The sequence below is a fragment of the Theropithecus gelada genome, chromosome 4, assembly GCF_003255815.1.
Source record: "Theropithecus gelada isolate Dixy chromosome 4, Tgel_1.0, whole genome shotgun sequence".
Taxonomy (NCBI): domain Eukaryota; kingdom Metazoa; phylum Chordata; class Mammalia; order Primates; family Cercopithecidae; genus Theropithecus; species Theropithecus gelada.
Genome location: NC_037671.1, coordinates 50,320,281 through 50,334,810, shown reverse-complemented (window position 1 = coordinate 50,334,810; position 14,530 = coordinate 50,320,281). Strand labels below are relative to the sequence as shown.

The 14,530-nt window shown below is 36.8% G+C and overlaps 1 protein-coding gene across 1 annotated transcript in view; it reads left to right on the top strand.

The window, feature by feature from the left end:
* Nucleotides 1-14,530, top strand: part of PTCHD4 (patched domain containing 4) — a 199,103-nt gene that overhangs the window by 46,709 nt on the left and 137,864 nt on the right. The window contains exon 2 of the mRNA XM_025383470.1: nucleotides 12,747-13,227. Within this exon, the coding sequence (XP_025239255.1) occupies nucleotides 12,747-13,227 (481 nt within the window). The remainder of the gene's footprint in view (nucleotides 1-12,746; nucleotides 13,228-14,530) is intronic.

Sequence of the window (14,530 nt, the reverse complement as noted above, 5' to 3'; positions counted from 1 at the left end):
GGAATGCAAGCTAACTTTAATATTAGCCTTAAGACAACCAGAAAGGCAATGCTTTTTTTTTCCTTTCAAGAAATTAAAAACAAAGAATTATTATTTATTTTTTTTTCTTTTTTTTTTTTTTGAGACGGGGTCTCGCTCTGTCACCCAGGCTGGAGGGCAGCGGCCAAAGAATTATTTTCTAAGTATATAATGATTTTTGATTAATTTTTTGTGATAAGTTAAATTATCAGGTGAAACACATACACTTTGCTTTTGAGTTAATTTTTCATTCAGGTACCTTACAAATTTAAAAACAAAATTTAATTTACCTTCCAAAGGCATTGAGGTGCTCCCTTCCTAGGTATCCAAGAGTATGGAATTTAATACAAAGACTAGGCTATGCACTTGACTAAAATAATCACATCAGCCCAGAAAATGTTAACACGCTTGCAAAAGTGAGCTGTTGCACCCTCATCTCCTATTCTGAGAAAAGTAATATTTAACTTCCACATGGAGTGGAAGATAGGACAGTACTTACTTTCTTGGCTTTATTAAAAGACTTTCAATTATTTTAATATCTTTGAAGCTGAATATCTTGGTTGTAGTAAGGAACAATTGTATGGACCTCATTAGAATGTATATCACACATTGTATTTTCAAAGCATGTCTGTCCTTTTGGGGATTAAAAATAAAAGGTAATTTAGCAAAGATAAAATGGACTTAAGCAAGTGTTATATTCTTTATCTAGTATTTTACTGACATTATTCAATAATTATCCCTTACTGTGGCTTTGAGGTAGTTATCTTTCAAATAAAGGAAGGAGAGAGATGGGTGAGGAAAGAGGAGGAAAACAGAGAGAAAGGGTTAGAGAGAGAAAGAGAGGGAGGGAGAGGGGAAAGAAGAGGAGAGAGAGAAAGGAGAACAAGAAAGAGGGAGGGAGGATTTTTCACATAGGAAAACAATGAGATATTAAAATCTAAATCATATTCAGTAAAGATACAAGGGTGTCACTTTCGTTTTATCAAAAGATTAAGACACAACTAACTTCACTCCCAAATGTAAAAAAAAAGCTACATTATTGATCTCACATTCTTTCTTATGTTCATTCTTGTACATTTCCTTGAGATGTGTGCCCCATATTTGTTTCTTTTGGCTTCAGAAAGGTGACACCTTCATTCCCTATCTTCAGTGAACTTAGAAGTCTAGTTGGAGAGATAAAAAAGATACACAGAGAACAATAGTAAAAGATAATATGCATTAGTTATCAGAAGATGTTTCTTTGAGAATAAAAATTTGATACAACCTTAGACAGCAAAGCAAAATAGAAATTAGAAAAATGGGCTTCATATATGACAATACTGTTTCCAAACTACATAAATCAATGGCGTATTTCCTAGAAGTTATATTCAACTTCATATTCTAGATTTCTGCAATTACAACTATCTGTATAATCCAAGAAAAAAAAAATAAACTAGCTTTCACTTAGCATGATACTTTATGCATAGCAAATACTCAAAAAATAATTATTGTTTGGTTGGTCAAATGATTTGGCCTTTGATTTGAAATTAAAGAAAACAAATGTATGAGATGGAAAGGTACAAAGGAAAAGATTAAAAAGAACCTCCTGTGGGCCAGTGCAGAAGTCAATTTCAATACAAGGAGAGTGATATTGAGCCAACAAGGTCCCCATGATCTTTTCTTTGAAAAGAAAGCACCATTTAGCCAAGTGCAAGGCCAGATCAGCTCAGGAGTTAAGTGTGTGTTAGCACTTTTCCCTACCATTAGCAGCCAGGAATTTGTTGGTATTCACTTTTAGCTTCAAGCAAAATACTATCTTTTACTTGTCTCAATGGGCAAAACCACAGTCTTTCATGAAGCAGAAAAACTTGTTTCTACTGTAGTATGGATAGTATACTATCTATACTAAAGAAAATACAGATTTTATACTATTTTTAAAAATAAAATTTTTTTAAAAAGACAGTACAAAATAACCTAACGAAGAAATCAGAAATGACCTATAATCCTATATCAAAAACAACTCAAGTTCAGTTAGACAGATTGCTTAGAACTTGAGCCTGGGCATAAGGAAATCCTGATTCTTGATCCTTCTTCCTCTCCCATTGCCTAAGTAAAATTTGACTGGACATAATATCTAAGTCATGCCTCCCATTCCAATTTACCCTTTGTTCAGTTTTCTCAACACACTTTTTATTATTTTTTTGGTGAGTCAATCAAATTTTATAAAGATAGTATAAAATAACCTAACAAAGAAATCAGAACTGGCCCATAATCCTATACCAGAAACAAGCCAATGTATTTCCTTTGAATATTTATATATACACACTTACTGTTACATAGTGGAGATCATGCTGTAGTGTGTATAGTTTTGGAGCCCCAGCACGTATCTTCACTCTTCAGTAATGCCCTCTGTATTGTAAGTCTCCATGCTGCTTTATTCTCTTGGAATTTTATTTACATGCTTTGTCTCTAAACAAAAATATAACCTCTTCAAAGAAAAAACTTTATCTTCCCTTTATTTGTCTTTATCTTGGTTTTGACATGCAGGATAGCAAGGCACTTTCCCAGATATTCAGTACATGTATTATTAGTTAGGTGCAAAAGTAAGTGTGGTTTTTGCCAACAAAAGTAGCAAAAAACACAATTACTTTTGCAGCAACCTAATATTTGTTTTAATTGATTGAATTTATGAGAATCATTAGAATGAGTAGATCACTTTTAACAACTTTGATAATTTTAGAAAGAAAATTTTTTCCAAGAATCTCTCAGCACTCCAGAAGTGGTGGTTCTTTGGAAAAAGCCCAGGTGTGGGAAAAATTTATTTTCAGAATAGTGTGCAGAATAGATCCGTAAGATCTAAAAATCCTCTTTTCTTTTTTTTTTTTTTTTTTTTGAGACGGAGTCTCGCTCTGTCGCCCAGGCTGGAGTGCAGTGGCCGGATCTCAGCTCACTGCAAGCTCCGCCTCCCGGGTTTACGCCATTCTCATGCCTCAGCCTCCGGGTAGCTGGGATTACAGGCGCCCGCCACATCGCCCGGCTAGTTTTTCGTATTTTTTAGTAGAGACGGGGTTTCACCGGGTTAGCCAGGATGGTCTCGATCTCCTGACATTGTGATCCACCCGTCTCGGCCTCCCAAAGTGCTGGGATTACAGGCTTGAGCCACCGCGCCCGGCCTAAAAATCCTCTTTTCTAATCCTCCCATAATCAGTTAGGTAATTCTTGCCTTAGACAAAGCTGTAAGGAAGGAAAAAAAAAAAAAAATTATACCATGCCATATCTCTAGTGCTCATATCCATCCTCAAGGCACACCTGGAGTTCATTTCTCACATTGCAGCGAACGAGAGCTTTGGAATAAGCAAATTTCACAATCTTCACTACCAGTGTCCATCTCTGAGAAATCACTCTTCTCTTACCCCCCTTCATTATATATTCCAGTAATTCTCTAAGTCTCAGGAATACAACATGCTTACTTACACAAAGGTCAGATCTAGACCTTCGTGTATGCTGTTTCTTCTGCTTAGAAGACCCTTTCTTTCCATGTCCGCCAACCAAATCTTCCAGCTTTACTCAGATGATTGATACTTACGCTTCAGGACTCAGTTAAGATAACACCTTCTTTAGAAAGCCCCCTTAGTACCCACTAAGTTAGGTGATTCCTCCTCGGTGCTCTCTTTTCATCTTATGTTAATCACTGACACAGTACTTACATTTTTAAAAAATGCCTGCCCGCTTACTTCTTTCCCTGACCCCACACCATAGGCCCTTTGAAGACAGGCCCTGTAGCTGTCTACCACTCTGTCCTCAAAGCGGTCTGGCACAGAGCATGTGCTCACTGAATCTTTCTTTAATGAATAAGCAACTGCCTCTTTCCTTGCCTCTTTCCACCTGTGCTGTGTGTCACATCCTTGGGTACCCCCACATATTCACACACTGGTGCCCTATGAAGGTACCTACAATGCCAAAGGTTCTTATCTTCCCTAACTTTCTTGTTTCCGTGGGGATGTTTTGAGCTCTACTCTAAGTTTTGCCTCCGTAGTTTGTCAGTCTGATCTACTTTTCCAGTCAAAGGTGCTCATGTTCCAGATGTCATAGTCCTATAGCCTCTGGTTGTAAACTAGAGCCTCTTTAGAAGAGAATTTCTTAGTCCAGAAGAAAGGCAATAATGGCAGGACTTTTAATCTTTTACTGAAGGGGGACACTATACATAGGGATTTGCTGCTTTCCTCAAATGCTCCTGCGTTAGTGGTGGCCAACTTCTCTTATGTAGGTCAACATCAGAGCTAAGTGTTGTTTGATATCGGAATGCTTGCTTTTAAGAATCGCTGTGATCTCTTTGTGAAAGCCTCATTCATGTAATAATAGTAATATTGCTTTTTATGGAAACTTTTGGGATAGAATCACTAATATAAGTTACAGAGAAACAAAGGTTATTTTTACATGGCTCACATTTAATGCAGATGTTAACTACTTCTGCACATTGTTAATAGCTTTGTGCAAAGACTTTACATAAGAGAGAAATTAAAACCTATTTGAACTAGTATTTGATAAGCAAACAGCAGAGAGAATACTAGTAGACATCTGGAGATAAAATGAATTTTACTATCTAAGAAATAAATTAATTCATCCGGGCTACAGAGGTGATTTACATCTAGGCAAATTAGAGCAAATTCCTTACCCTTCTCCATTTGAGAAGAATTCTCTCCAGAGATTACTCAAAGAAAGGGTAAACACATGACTTGGTCTAGCTTTACAAGAAGATAAAATGCTTCTTGTTTCTATGGAAATGAACACTGGTCAGTGTGTGTTTTCCCTTCCTTTTTAGTTTTACTTTTTTCTCTTGGTACAGATTTCTGCAGCATACTATGTAGTGTCTTATGGCTTTACCACCAATGAATCATTGACTACAGGGCAGATAAGACCTTTAGAGATAATATAAGCCACACTTTTTATTTTGGAGATGAGGGCGCTGGCATTCAGAAAAGCCGAACAGCATGTCCTCTGTCACCCGGCTGTATAGTAGCAGAACTGGAACTTGAAACCAGGTGTCTTGGTCCTGTGCCCTGTGTTCTTCCCACCATATTACAAACATTTACTGGAAAATGTGGAATAATCTTAGATGCATAAGTGAAGAAACAGTATTATTCAAGCATTTTATTTATAACATATATTAATTGAAATAATAGCCAACTGTTTCTGAGCACTATTCTAAATACTTATTATATATCCACATATTCAATTTCTAATGCCTATATAATTCTTATTTTAACCAATAATAAAACTGACACAGAGTGAGCTTATGACCCTTGCACATCTTGTCAGTGTTGAGTTTGGGACTCTAAGCAAGGCAGTGGACTCTTGGATCTGTGTACATAACCATTATATTGTAGTATCTGCCATTTATATGTATAATATATATATAAATTATCCAAATACATGGACAGTTGTGTTAAGAATTGGAGTCAGACACACAAATCAGGTGATTGGCTGTACTACTCAGTAGCAGTATCCTCTCTCTTGGTCTCAATGTCCTTATTGGTGACTTGAGGCTACTGCAGTATAACACTTCTTCATAGAGTGATTGGAAGAGTTGCCTAAGATAATGCGAATAGAATTCTTATGTCTTAGAACTGATTCTGCCACATGTGTTAAAAATTTCCAACCAAGTCCCAGTTAATTGATATGCTAGAGTTCTCTTTTAAATTTATTTTATATTCTGGATGGTTAAAATTTTTATTTTATTTCAGCAACATAGAAATCTTGTTTTTTTTAATCTTCTCCTTTGAAAAACACGTGAACTACACCATGGCCTTTTCTTAGCTTACTAATGTGACAAAATAAATGGAATTTACTACTTATTTAGAGCATTTTAATGCTTTAAAGTCTTCAATTTGAGAATGACTTTTGATTCTTCTTTTAAAAATTAAATATCTTGTACAAACTAGGTATTTCTCAATTTTTCTCATTTCTACTAAATATGAAGTTCTGGTGTGGAAAATAAAGATAACCAACATTTTCATTTAATCCTAGTTTGTGTATATACTTGACCCTGGTAATAAAACAAAGATATATAAGTTAGAAAATAAATATGAGGAAAAATCTGATTAAAAAAGAAACAATATCATTCCTTTGGAAATGTCACCATCTACTAAACACAGGAAGACTTTCTTTTCAGTGATAAGAGACAACTAACCATCTAAAACTTTCCAATAACTTTGCAGTGTCTGCCTCATGGAAAAATCAATGAAATCTGAATTGCAATTGTCTTGGACAAGAGCTGTGCTGTCAAATTATCTTGCAGTCACAGAAAGTGTCTGAATGCCAACCTAGTATATAGAAGGAACAAATATTGTACTTTCTCCCCTGTAATTTCAAACCATCATCAAGTAATTTTTTTCTCTGCACTATTGTCTGTGACATTAATGTCTCCATCCTCTCTTATCACTTTAATAATTTTTTAATCTTCTCTCTGAGAGTTTAGTTTTCTACTCTAGAGCTATTGAAAGCTCTGCATTGAGTGGGAGTAATTTTTAAAGCTACAGAATAGTAACCTGAAACTAAAAAAGAGCTTTCGAACCCAAGATTTTTTTTTCTCTTCAGCATTAGTGCTGCTGGAGACACAATGTGATGAGATGCTTTGTGACCATGAGATAGCATCATGACCTGTAACTCCAATGATTCACCTTGGAACAATTTACCTACTAGAAACTGCCTCAGCTGACGTTTTCTTGTGCTGCATCAAGAACCTGAAATACTGCAGGGACGTCCTAACTGAGCTCTTTGCTTTAGAGTCACATTTACTTCCTACATCATTTTCCACAGTCCGATGAGAGTGAGAACTTTTGAAAGTAAATCATGTCATTTGCTTCCTTAAGACCCATCAATGGATTTGTTTTGAAGGATAATTAAGTCCAACTCCTTAATAAGGCTTTCATGGCCTTTACTGAAGAGGCCCTGCTGCCCTCTGTAGCCTCAAATCCTATTACTCCCTTCAGGTCCCTGAGCATCTTATGCTGGCTTTTGCCTGTGGGCCATGATACATGCAAATTCTTTTTGCTTGCACTCCTTAAGTCCCCCTGTCTGTTGACCAGCTTACTGCACATGCTTGGTGTACAGTGAAAATGAAAAAGAAACATATTTGGGGGAAATGCTGTACTAGAATAAGCAGATTGAAAAAGGGATGTTGTTGTTTCTTTTCTGTATCAGCCTCAAATTTCTACATATGTCTCTTTTCATTTGAGTAAGAGACAGATCAAAGTGCCTGAGAATAGTAGGAACTCAAATGCCTTATTAAGGAGTTGGACTTAATTATCCTTCAAAACAAGAACTAAGGAAGTTTTCCCATTAATGTGAGCTGCACACTGCAACTCAGTTCACATGACTCCTGTTTAAGTGTTCTTTCCTTATTACTTGTAGTCATCTTATAACTTCAAGGAAGTTCTGTCCGCAGGATAATTACAATATTTCTTACATTCAGTCTTTGTCTTTCCTACATAGAAGCATCTATGAGTTGGTTAGTTTGGGAAGCGAATAAACTTTTCTATAATCCCTTACAAAATAGTATAGTTTTCCCATACAAATAATGTACAAAAGTGTATTTCTCAGAACTAAATTAGTTGGATTTTTGGGCCAACTGCAGGTACAAAATGTGGACTTTTTAATGGAGCTTTCAATTCCAGAACAGCCAAAAACCTTATTTATTTTGTTCTGATGCATGGAGAAAAATATGAGTAAGAAATTCATTCTATCTGTTATATTAATTTTAAAATAATAGAAAAAGAGGGATAGAAGTGTACCTTTCATAAACTGTTTTTTGTAAAAATGGGAATTAGACAACTTCAAAAGAGGGGTTAGCAGCTAGCCAAACTCAATGAAGATCTGTTGTTTAAAAACCGATGATACTAGCTTTCTTTAAAATTTTGTCTTTTGTCCAGATACATTATCAGCACCTCTTTTATTCACTGTAATCTCCAAATGAGCCCCCAGAGATGAATAAATCATTTTGTTGCCGCTAAAGATCTCTAAGAAATCTTTTTGATGATAGAAATAAGTAAAGACAGATAGCTGCACATTCTTAAGTAAATAGATAATGCTTTTAAAAAACTGCCTCTTTCAAATAATCAGAAGTACAAGTCCACATCAAAGTGGGATTTCAAAGGTGTAGAAACAAGGGTGGAACTAAAAATTATACCAAGCTTAAAACAAAAATAAATGAGCCTAACTGGGGAGCAATTAGAGTCAACTTAAAGAGTAGAAATTTTCCACAATTTCTCAGTTCTGGGATAAGATCCCCGCCTTATTTCTCAAAGCATGCCTACCTTTCTACTTGCAGCTCATGATAATAGCCCATGACATTTAATCAAGAGAGAGCCTTGGGAACCACAGCCAAAATTTCCATTTGATTCCAAAAGGAAAAAGATGGGAAAATTATAAAGATTACATGGAAATGGGAGACATTCTGAGAAAAAAAATCAAATTCTTATTGGATTGTTCCTTTAGAGTTGGTCACATTGAAATAAATAGAATGATTGCATTCATTTATTATGTAGGGAGAAAGTGGAGTGATTATAAAATTCGTTTCTTGTTCAGAAATTGAGGGAGTAATTAAGAGCCTACCAACAACAACAGCTAAAAAGCTCAGGACCAGACTGATGATACACAGCCGAATTCTACCAGAGTTACAAAGAGGAGCTGGTACCATTCCTTCTGAAACTATTCCAAACAATAGAAAAAGAGGGACTCCTCTCTAATTCATTTTATGAGGCCAGAATCATCCTGATATCAAAACCTGGCAGAGACACAGCAAAAAAGGGGAAATTTCAGGCCAATATCCTTGATGAACATCAATGTTAAAATCCTCAGTAAAATACTGCCAAACCAAATCCAGCAGCACATCAAAAAGCTTATGTACCATGATCAAGTCAGCTTCATCCCTGGGATGCAAGGCTAATTCAACATATGTAAATCAATAAATGTAATCCATCACATAAACAGAACCAATGACAAAAACCACATGATTATCTCAATAGATGCAGAAAAGGTCTTCAGTAAAATTAAACACTCCTTCATGCTAAAAACTCTCAAAAACTAGGTACTGATGGAACGTATCTCAAAAGAATAAGAGCTATTTATGACAAATCCACAGCCAACATCATACTGAATGGGCAAAAACTAGAAGTATTCCCTTTGAAAACTGGCACAAGATAAGGATGCCCTCTTTCACCACTCCTATTCAACATAGTATTAGAAGTTCTGGCCAGGGCAATCAGGCAAGAGAAAGAAATACAGCATATTCAAATAGGAAGAGAGGAAATCAAATTGTCTCTGTTTGCAGATGACATGATTGTATATTTAGAAAATCCCACTGTCTCAGTCCCAAATCTCCTTAAACTGATAAGCAACTTCAGCAAAGTCTCAGGATACAAAAATCAATGTGCAAAAATCACAAGCGTTCCTATACACCAATAATAGAGAGCCAAATCAGGAGTGAACTCCCATTCACAATGGCTACAAAAAAGAATAAAATACCTAGGAATCCAACTTACAAGGGATGTACAGGACCCCATCAAAAAGTGGGCAAAAAGTTCTCTTCAAGGAGAACTACAAATCACTGCTCAAGGAAATAAGAGAGGACACAAACAAATGGAAAAACATTCCATGCTCATGGATAGGAAGAATCAATATTGTGAAAATGGCCAAACTGCCCAAAGTAATTTATAGATTCAATGCTATTCCCATCAAGCTACCACTGGCTTTCCTCACAGAATTGGAAAAAAACTGCTTTAAATTTCATATGGAGCCAAAAAAGAGCCCGTATAGCCAAGACAAACCTAAGCAAAAAGAACAAAGCTGGAGACATTACGCTACCTGACTTCAAACTATACTACAGGCTACAGTAACCAAAACACCATAGTACTGATACCAAAACAGATATATAGACCAATAGAACAGAACAGAGGCCTCAGAAATAATGACACACATCTACAACCATCTGATCTCTGACAAACCTGACAAAAACAAGCAATGGAGAAAGAATTCCCTATTTAATAAATGGTGTTGGGAAAACTGGCTAGCCATATGCAGAAAACTGAAACTGGACCCCTTCCTTACACCTTATACAAAAATTAACTCAAGATGGATTAGACTTAAATGTAAGGCATAAAAACATCAAAAACCCTAGAAGAAAACCTAGGCAATACCATTCAGGACGTAGGCATGGGCAAAGACCTCATGACTCAAACACCAAAAGCAATGGCAACAAAAGCCAAAATTGACAAATGGGATCTAATTAAACTAAAGGGCTTCTGCACAGCAAAAGAAACTATCATCATAGTGAACAGGCAACCTACAGAATGGGAGAAAATTTTTGCAATCTACCTGACAAAGGACTAATATCCAGAATCTATAAGGAACTTAATCAAATTTACAAGAAAAAAAAAACATCAAAAAGTGGGCAAAGGATATGAGCAGGCACTTCTCAAAAGGACACATTTAATGAGGCCAACAAACATATGAAAAAAACCTCATCATCACTGGTCATTAGAGAAATGCAAATCAAAACCACAATGAGATACCATCTCACGCCAGTTAGAATGGTGATCATTAAAAAGTCAGGAAACAACAGGTGCTGGAGAGGATGTGGAGAAATGAGAATGCTTTTACACTGTTGGTGGGAGTGTAAATTAGTTCAACCATTGTGGAAGACAGTGTGGCGATTCTGCAAGGATCTAGAACCAGAAATACCACTCGACCCAGCAATCCTATTACTGGGTATATACCCAAAGGATTATAAATCATTTTGCTGTAAAGACACATGCACACGTATGTTTATTGCAGGACTGTTCACAATAGCAAAGACTTGGAACCAACCCAAATGCCTATCCATAATGGACTGGATAAAGAAAATGTGGCACATATACACCCTGGAATACGATGCAGCCATAAAAATGGATAAGTTCATGTCCTTTGGATGAAGCTGGAAACCATTGTTCTCAGCAAACTAACACAGGAATGGAAAACCAAACACTCACCCATAAGTGGGAGTTGAACAACAAGAACACATGGACACAGGGAGGGGAACATCACAAATCAGGGCCTGTCGGTGGGTGGTGGGCTAGGAGATGGATAGCATTAGGAGACATACCTAATGTAGATGATGGGTTTACGGGTGCAGCAAACTACATGGCGCGTGTATACCTATGTAACAAACCTGCACGTTCTGCACATGTACCCCAGAACTTAAAGAATAATTAAAGGGGAAAAAAAAAAAGAAATTCCTCACTTGGAATTCCTGGTGATCCTACTAACAACATTTTTACTTTCTGTAAATATTGTAAACTTTTTGCGTTTACAACACACTCTCAAGTATTAGGGTTGCTTTGTCGCATGTTAAAAATGCAAATACAAACAAGTGCCTTAGATATAAGTGCCTGAGCTAAACAAGTCCACAAGAATTAAGACATGTGTCTGCTAGAGTACATAATACCTCTGAGTTCTGTGAAAAACCAGAGTTATCACACTATTGAGTTTGTTGTCTTCTGCCCTACCCACTCTAGGAAGAACTGTTTCTTCTCCTGATTTTACCCCTTTATATCCTTGTTAGATAAACGCCTTGGCAAGTGCAGTTGACACACAGTCTACTTGTAACATAAACGTACCTTAGTGCCTGCCTGTCACCTGGTACTTGAGCATACTTTCAATGCTATACTTCATCATGCAACCTGCTACCAGCTTCAGTATTCTGAGAACCATTGCCACAGAAATAAATGATAGTTGTGGCAATAATAAACTTTCCAAATTAATGATAATTTGTTGACAGCTCTTCAAGATTTCATTCTTCATGTTGGGGAACACTGGATGATAATTACTGTTCTCAACCTGTTTTAGTAACTCTTTGGCCACATGCATGTGCCTTAAAGAGGAGTGATTGCTTCTCTTAGCAATTTCCTACTCTCATGATCTTGCCTTCTCTACCTCATCTCAAACTCTGGAAATGAATTGATTTTTGGCAACTCGATCTGAAATTCTTATCAGTCTCATTTAGGGGATTTGTCTACTGTCATCAATAAGAAAAGGTCAACCTATGTCTGAGGCAGGTGTTGGAGGGAGCATTGTAATGTGTGAATAGGTGTTCACATCATATTTAGGAAATATTTCAATGCCATTAAATTAGTTGTAAGAAACAATATTTTTGTACTGCTCTTCAGTATGCAATTATATTCCCAGAATATAGAGAACATATAAGAATATTCATGTTTGTGTGTATTTGTATGAGTGTTGGCATAGGTATATGAATGAACCCTGGAAAGATTAGTGTGTTTATAGAACAGATAATTATCTTAACTTTTGAAATATTATTAGTTCATGGCAAGCTTTACTTTTGGCTGAAACTGAATCATAAAGCTTGATCCTGTATTAAGGAGTTGTAATGGATTGTTACCAAAGGAAATGTTGGGAATTGGGATACGAGTGAGATCAAAATATTTATCTACATTTTTCTATGCATGTGGTGATTCTTCTGTAACTTTGTAATACTTTTGTGTATTTTCTGTCCTTGATCATCATGCATGGTATCCCATGTAGCTCCAAATGTTGAATATAAAATTCTAACTTGCCTCTCCACCCACATCAGTTTCACAATTACTAGCACCTATCTCTGCCTTCCTTGTACTCCTTTCACTTAGAGTAAGAATCTATTCCCTGGAATGTAAATCCGTTTGGTAATTGAAGTCTCTTCTTTTTCTGTTTTCAAGGATGGGAGGAACAGTTTTATTGGACACCAACTGGGCGGGGTAGTGGAAGTGCCAAACAGCAAAGACCAGCGGGTCAAGTCAGCCAGAGCCATTCAAATCACCTACTACCTCCAGACCTATGGCTCTGCCACCCAAGACCTCATAGGGGAGAAGTGGGAGAATGAGTTCTGTAAGCTTATGAGGAAGCTCCAGGAGGAGCATCAAGACCTCCAACTCTACTCTTTAGCATCCTTTAGCCTCTGGAGAGACTTTCATAAGACCAGCATCCTGGCCAGAAGTAAGGTCCTGGTAAGCCTCGTGCTGATCCTGACCACAGCCACCCTCTCCAGCTCCATGAAGGACTGCTTGCGCAGTAAGCCCTTCCTGGGCCTCCTGGGGGTGCTCACAGTATGCATCTCCATCATCACGGCAGCAGGGATCTTCTTCATCACCGATGGAAAGTACAACTCCACCCTGCTGGGAATCCCGTTCTTCGCCATGGGTAACTATCCATCCTTGTGGTAATCGGATTCTTACCGGTTTGGGGCAAGGTAGTATATTTCTTGAATTCTCAGGTGGAAATCTGTTTTAATTTTGCATTGGTGTGTCTATGTCGTTATGTAAAATTTTACTTGGGGTTGTGTCTGTTTCACCTTATTGGGCCTTTTGTGAAATTATGGGATGACTGAACCATCTTCTCATTTAATTTAATGCTGTCAAATGTTTTTAAGTTATACAACATTGGAATTCTCTACTCAGATCCCTCAAAAATAACAGGTCAGGGATAACGAGAGACAGAGTTAAGGAGATCCAAAACCTACTTTGAGCAAAATTTTGTGGTCCATATTCATGGCCATTCTCAAGTTAATGGGAGTGAAAAGTGAATATCATGAGATGAAAATTTTGAGAACCAATGATGTGTCCTAATCTCAAAGAACTTAAATAAGCTTTGTTTATTAATTTATTTCAAAGTTTCTGCACAGAGTATACTCCATTCCCCTCCCTCTGTATAAACTAAAACCTTCCTGCTGCCACTTAGATATATCCTCTAACTTTTTTCATCTTTGGTGAAAAGAATTAATGAATAGCCTTAGTCAAGATTATCTCATCTTGTAAGTTTTCCACCAGCTGTACATAAATGGTCTAGAAAATAGTGTAGGTGGTGTGTGTGTGTATGTGTGTGTGTGTGTGCCTATTCCTTCAAAGAGAAGATCAAATCGGAATAAAGGCAAGTACGTGCTTAGCAACAAGATTGATGTGTCTTTTCAGAAAAGAGATGATGATAGTGATAGCTATTGGTACAGCAAGAGGGTTCTACACATCAGGTGTGATGTAATTCCCTATGTGTTGCGATTTAGAGAATAAGCTACAAAGAGTTTATTGGTGGTGAACTGACATGAGCAAGACAGTCTTCATATTATACACCTTAGGGCTTGCTAGGGCTTTTGCTAAAATTGCTGGTGAACTAATTAGGTGATGGAAAGATTTATCAGGAAAATAGAAAATTACGTATTCCATACCAATAAAGAGAAGAGCTACCTCTCCTGATGCTGGATTGTAACATAGGTTCTGTGAAGCCTGAGAAGTGTTTTCATTCCTTAAACAAAATAATTGTTTCTCGCTCTCCAGGTTAAAATCAGTTCTGAATTATAGCTTTATTAGCAATTTTAAAAGATGCAAGCATGTGGTCAGAAAGTCTTCTAGGTGACGTAGGCGCTTTCTTTTTTGACCTTAGCAAACGATTTTGAGAATGAAAATACGAAGTGTGTTTATATGATAGATGCTGGGGTCTAACTGATTTATCC